The sequence below is a fragment of the Chaetura pelagica genome, unplaced genomic scaffold (assembly GCF_000747805.2).
Source record: "Chaetura pelagica isolate M959 unplaced genomic scaffold, ChaPel_1.0 scaffold109, whole genome shotgun sequence".
Taxonomy (NCBI): domain Eukaryota; kingdom Metazoa; phylum Chordata; class Aves; order Apodiformes; family Apodidae; genus Chaetura; species Chaetura pelagica.
In genome coordinates this window covers 9,167,817-9,174,528 of record NW_009970725.1, presented here as the reverse complement: position 1 = coordinate 9,174,528, position 6,712 = coordinate 9,167,817, and the positions used below count along the sequence as shown (strand labels likewise).

The 6,712-nt window shown below is 38.0% G+C and overlaps 1 protein-coding gene across 1 annotated transcript in view; it reads left to right on the top strand.

The window, feature by feature from the left end:
- Window positions 1-6,712, top strand: part of MIB1 (mindbomb E3 ubiquitin protein ligase 1) — a 72,566-nt gene that overhangs the window by 18,576 nt on the left and 47,278 nt on the right. The window contains exons 5-6 of the mRNA XM_010006916.1: window positions 3,671-3,737; window positions 5,957-6,161. Coding sequence (XP_010005218.1) covers window positions 3,671-3,737; window positions 5,957-6,161 — 272 coding nt within the window. The remainder of the gene's footprint in view (window positions 1-3,670; window positions 3,738-5,956; window positions 6,162-6,712) is intronic.

The following is a 6,712-nucleotide window of genomic DNA, read 5'->3' as shown; positions in this document are numbered from 1 at the left end:
CTGGTAGATCTGTAAGGTCAATATTAATTTATCTGTAGATATTTACTGCTGATGTTAGATGCTATTTCAGTGCATCAAACGTTCTTTTTCTTAGTGGCACATCTAGCTTCCTTACCAAGTGTGTAGATTCCTTCTTAGTTTTGATGGATGACGTTCCATATCGATTGGAATAACTTAAAAGAGTTACTCTGGTAGGCAGCTGCTCCTTCAGCATTGTTTTCCTTTTCAAGGTCAGGGATGATGGTGCTTTTACACCGTCTGCCATCACTGCTGACTTTGTTATAATGTACATTTTTTCATTCCATGAAGTTTTTATGATGATGGAATTGCTGCTGTTTTTTTCAGTGGTATAATTGAACAGTAAGTCAGAGTAAACTTTTACATTTTCTGGATTTCCCATCTGGCTCAGCAGATCATGGTCTTTATGTAATCCAGTCACATACAGCTGGAATTCAAAGAGTTTTTCAGCAAGTCAGAATGTAGATGCTAGAAGACCAAAGTGCAATGTTTTGTGCTTGTGCTGTTCTTTTTCTGCTTAATTGGGGCTTCCATATCTTCTCTGACTATACACATATTCCAGAAAATCTACAGCTTGTTTTTATGTTTCTTGAAAGAATCCTCTTCAGGATTCATTGAATGATTTCTCCACCAAGTTAGTGTATAAAAAACCCTGTTTTATTTTCATCTCTGCAGATTTGTCTCCTCCAGCTATTTACACCCAGCCTCACAGTTGCTACTTCTTTTTCTGTGCAGAGTATCAAGGAGAGCCTGAAACTTGCATTTTAACATCCCTTGTGTTGTAGTACATTTCCTTTTGCACTTGTGTGTTTCCTCTCCAAATGATCTTCAGTTTCAATCTTTTTGCAAGACCTAGGGAGACTCATACAACTTGTAAAAATGTCGGTGGGGTTCTGGGAAGCGTGGTACAGCAGGAGGCTGGCTGCAGGAATCCACTGGCAGCCTGGTCCGACTGAGCACTGTTTGTGCTCCCTCCTCGCTAGAGAGGCCTCGTTTCATGCCCAGGGAAGGTGGACCAGCAGCTCAATACTACCCTCGATTTTTTATTTAAACTGCTTAAGTAGAAGAAAGCTTGTTTTCCTTTTCTGATAATTGCAGTAGCTGAGTGCTAGAAGTGGGATTATAGTTGCTTACCCAGCTTTTGTAGTAGTGATGTACAGCTAAGTAGTTCCCCGTCTTAAAACTGCAGGATCTTTTTGAGGTTTTCCTAAGTTTTTTGAGATATCTGCAGGCCTTTATCATGTTGATGTTACTTTTGTTAGTAGTGCTGTATGCAGAATTGCTGAAGTGCTCTTTGCTGTATATAAAGCATATGCAAGTTAGTTTCTTACTACCTTAATCTCTCTCAAATGCCTGGTCTTCCTGTGTGTTTTCAGTCCTCAATTTTTTTTTGGTGAAGGCTTATGTAAATAAAATGTTACATTGCTTTTCTGTGATACTTAGATCAGACTCTTTTTTCACTCCTTAGTAATTTAACATTGATTTTACTGTGAAAGGAAGACAGATGTGAAGCTGAGGTTCAACATCAAGCTACTACTTAGTTTTACAACCGAATATATAATTACACTCCAGAAATAAACTATGTGCAGGGCACAGCACAGGCAGTGTAAAAAAGAGTGCAGATTTGTAGGTTGCTGGGTTAGTTTATTTTTGTATAAAATTTAAGGTATTTTAACTTCCTAATCATCTGCTGCAAGATAGTAGTTAGCCTTGTAGAGAATATTTTATTTCTTCTGCTAGCTTTTAGCCGTTAGTCTGCCCTGTATGTTAACACCTGCTGTAACCCAAGCGACATTTTACCCAGCTATTGCCTGGCTGGGAGGAGAACCACTTAGGACCCTCCCACGCTCCATTCTTATATTCTGAAGAATGTGAAAACAGCCCTTGTTTGCATACCCCTTCCTGGCTCCTGCGCAGGCAGCTGGTTGCTGCGTGATGCGAAGAGTTTGTATTGAGTGGCTGAGACAAGTGCCTCCCGGGCGTGTTAAATCTCTGTTGGTCTGAGGGAATGAATGAGCTTGCCATCTGGGGATGGTCAGCACAGCCCCTTTGTCTTCGGTAGAGTTAAAGCCAGCACCTGGGTGGCAGCAGCCCACCGGGTGGCAGCACTTTGTCACAGGCCTGCTGCTGCTGGGCTGAACAAACTCTGATTTCTCATAGGATTTGGAGAGCGGCAAATCCCATTATTTTCATCTGGCTGTTTTCATAACTTTTTCAAAAAGTGGTGGTACATTCTTTGTAGATCAGGATACATGCTGAATTTGGTATTGTTTCTGGCAGCCTAGCAGTTACAGGTCACTGAAGGAAGTGTTGTGTGTGTCACTATGACGATCATTCAAACTTGAGAATTTTCACTTTAATCCTTTTGCAGCAGCACCGCCTATCAATAAATCTTGGGTGAAAGAAAAATAATTGTTGAAGTATTTGTTTAGTTCTGTTTGATTATATCAGAACCACCACCTGTCCTCTGTTTCCTCCCCTATCCCATAGAATATTCTGCCATATTTTGCAAATGGTTTCCTGTCTCCTTCCCATCGTGCACACAAAATGCCCTTTGTTCAGTAGGAATTGTTCAATAATGAGCAATGGCAGACGGTAGCCATTTGGCTTTAAGGGATGCACAGGGGAAAAACTAGAGGAAAGGAGAATTATAGGAACTCTGCTGGCTTTATGAATAGGAGCTGGTTATCACACTTGAACCTTCTGTTTCTCAGATAATATGAAATAGTCTTTCTGGAGAATGAACTTTAGAACTTTTCTCTTTAAAAAGAACATGTTTACTGTTTCCTCCCCTATCCCATAGAATATTCTGCCATATTTTGCAAATGGTTTCCTGTCTCCTTCCCATCGTGCACACAAAATGCCCTTTGTTCAGTAGGAATTGTTCAATAATGAGCAATGGCAGACGGTAGCCATTTGGCTTTAAGGGATGCATAGGGGAAAAACTAGAGGAAAGGAGAATTATAGGAACTCTGCTGGCTTTATGAATAGGAGCTGGTTATCACACTTGAACCTTCTGTTTCTCAGATAATATGAAATAGTCTTTCTGGAGAATGAACTTTAGAACTTTTCTCTTTAAAAAGAACATGTTTAGCTCAGCAAAGGGGTGTTTGTTTTTTTTTTTTTTTTTTTTTAAAGTAATAACCTTGTGTTCTTTTTTTAAATTGGAAAGTCTTAATTTTACAGAATTTGAGTGCCAGGTTTTCTTCAACATGTATCTGTCAAAAAGGGTTGGGAGGAGGGGCAGCACTGTTAGGCATTAAATGATTGGTACAAGAAAGGCTGTAGCCTCTAGCACTGTCTGCAGATACTTCAGGTTTTTTTTATTTCATTGTTTGTGTTCACAAACTTCTTTTAAAAGGAAAGATAACTTTATAGAACAATGCAAAGGAACTTTGTGTTATTTTAATACTTTTAAAAATGTCTCATTCTTTATAGCCTTTTATATTGGCAAAAGTTATTAAAAAACTTGAGAATGTTCAGGCTGGTAGATTGGAAAGTATTTGAAATAATATGCATCAGTAATGAAATAATGAGATGTGCCTTTTGTACACATAATTTTCAGCCTTTCTTAACTGAGCTCTAGTTTTACTGACTTATGTTAACCTGGAGAATCAGTGAGGACTAAAGTTGTCTCCATGTCTTTCCATAGTCTGACCTGAAATGTGTCCAAGATGCAAAAGGTGGCTCTTTCTATAGGGACCATTGTCCTGTATTAGGTGAGTTGAAGGTAAACTAAATTTGTCTTGATGTGTGTTAATTATATGTGGTCTAGATTTCTCATTCCTTTGTAAATGTCATCTAAAATGACTGTCCTTACTAGTGAAATGTATATGGTAGCATTTCTATGCATTAATGATAAATTGTGATACTTTTCTAAACGTGTTTGATATCAGTGTGGCAAGTGGATGGTAAGGGAGCTGTAAAGTGTTGACTAACACCTTGAGTCACATGTCTGGCTCAGTGAAGAGTTAAAACCACAGATAACTGTGAAGCCTTAGACTGTCGTAAATATTCAGAGACGTTCGGTGAAGTAACATGTACATGGCCATAAACGGGAGTCATCTCAACATAGCACTTAACCTGTTATTTTATACTAATGGTAGTGTATGTTGTGCAATCTTGGCTGAGATTTTCCATATCAGCTGTTGTACTGATTTATTCTAGTGTCTTATTTGGGCTGCAGACATGTGCAGATTATATTAAAAAAAACACAACCTGCCAGTTGTTTTGGTTTTTGAAACACGAGCAAGTTTGGATTAAGTTTACAGACTATTTGACCCAAAGTTCTTAATTATTGTGTGTTTCCCTGACAAAACACCTGGTAGTAAAGCTGGACACTACATAAAATTTTGCTTTTATTCATGAGTTTTGTATACTTCAGTGCAAAAAAAACTTATAAAACCTGATAAAACTAGCTTTTCTAAAGTGGTAAGAATTCTCTGTTTACTAGTCTTAATCTAGTTCCTTGCACAAGTACTTGAAGTGTGACCAGCAAGCACTTCTTTTTTTGACAGTCTTTGTGAAAAGTTGAAAACAGTAAAGGTCTGTTTTGTTTAGGAAAACAGTGTCCCAAGAATTCACTTAGCTATTTACTGTCAAGTTGATGAATTGTTTGAAAGTAAAAAGCCAAGGCACTCTGATCTTTGTCTTTCTTCTGTGCTTAAAATTACTTTGGTCCTTTTAGTCTGATGTGAATAAAAATAGTAAAGTAGTAATAGGATCTTACTGGTTCTGTATTACAGAGGTAAACTTAGGTTCTTATGAACATGTCTTTCTTTTTGTTCTTGCTTTAAAAGTACAGGGCTGTGTATTCTGCATGTAGCTTATTGTTAGGGTGATACTGTATTTGAATGCATGAATATTAATTACTAAAGATACTAGGATACTGTTCTCTGTTAAATTCTTCCACTATATTAAATTGCACTTAATGGATAACAATGAACTCAGTTCATCATTCTTGCCACATTACACTCTATCTTCTCAGTCTTAGTCTTTGTGAGAACATCTGTCCCTTTAATTTGTCTTCTGAACATTGTTCAGATACTTTTGTGCTGTGAATTTAAATACAAGCTTGCAATAAACCTAGGAAGTTATTTTTTAAGCTTTGCAGTATTTGAAGGAGAGGGCAAATAATACTTCAGCAGGGACCTAATTAATACAAAGTAATTTGTAGCTGGGGCAAAATATTGGGACTGATTTTTTTTCAGTACCATATCTTGTGGCCTTGATGATGACAAGGACTACTATCCCAGACAATTTGCAGGCGATAGCAAGTCCGTAGGGGGGTGTGATTGAAGGTGGAGCTTTATTCAGAAGTGAAGAATTTATTTAGTCTGATAAGAAGGGTGTTTAGAGATAGCACTTGGAGGGTAATTGAAAGTGATGGCACCAAAATTTCAGTAGTGGCAAATGGCATAAAAAACCAAATTACAGTGGCCACCTTAAGTGACTCGATGTGTTCAGGTACTGAAGAAATTTTCAGTTAGACCTACAGCTCTGTATTGCAGCACTGGAAAAAGTTACTTGGAGAGCTTATGGACCTCTGTTCTTGAGGTCTTTCAGGACTTTATAGCCACAGCTGACTTCAGCTGGTTGCTGGCTAAACTTTGTGTGGGATATTAGACCAGATGGTCTCTAGACATTACTTCTTCCAATTAATGCTTCTACAATTTTTTGTTTTATATCTCTTCCTTTCTTAGACTTTCCTCTCTTAACAGGGCTGTCTCTGGGATGTTTTCTAAGTTTTTTATCTATTGAGTTCCATATCAGTAGCTTTTCTGAAGAGTTAAGCTTCAAAGTTTTTTTTACCTGTTCGCTCCTTTTTACTTATTGACCACCACAGTTGCAGAGATGTTGAATTTCAGAAATTAACTTACTGAAATTGTTTGGGAAATTAGTGTGGTCACGTACACATTTTCTTCTTACTCCATTTCAGGTGAGCAAAATGGGAACAGAAATCCCGGTGGACTGCAAATAGGTGACCTTGTAAACATTGACCTTGATTTGGAAATTGTACAGTCTTTGCAGCATGGTCATGGAGGATGGACCGATGGCATGTTTGAAACTTTAACAACAACTGGAACAGTTTGTGGCATTGATGAAGATCATGACATTGTAGTACAATATCCAAGTGGCAACAGGTTTGCTATATAGCCTTCATAATCAAGTCTCAAACTTCCTTTGCTTTCAGCACTTGCAATCACTTGGTGAAGGAACTTTTTGTTCTCCCTTTGTGTTAAGATTTTGTTGAGAATTTTTATATTCCTTCTACAGCGTGTACCTTTGAAGATGGTTTAGTGGGCAAAGGGAGTTTGTTGCCTCTCTCACTTGGTGAAAATTTGAGTTCAAAGTAAAGAATGATTTTCTGAACTATCTTATTTCCAAAATGTACTGTTTTAAGCAATAGTTGCAAAGTATCCCACAGTTTCAAGAGGAATGGTAATAGTAATGCATTTCAGGTTTTCAGAAGAATGGGTCAAGAGGACAGGTGACAATCTGTCGTGATCCATGACCTATTATATCTCTTTTTTTGAGTGAATTTAGCTTATCAGGATCTGCCGAAAGGTCCGCATGCGGCTCTTACCTCTCACAGAGGAGCAGTGGCTTCGGCACTGACTTTTTGGGTGAGACACTTGTTCAGTGCTCACTAGTGTTTCCAATTATAGCAGCCAATCCCCAATTAGAATTTACA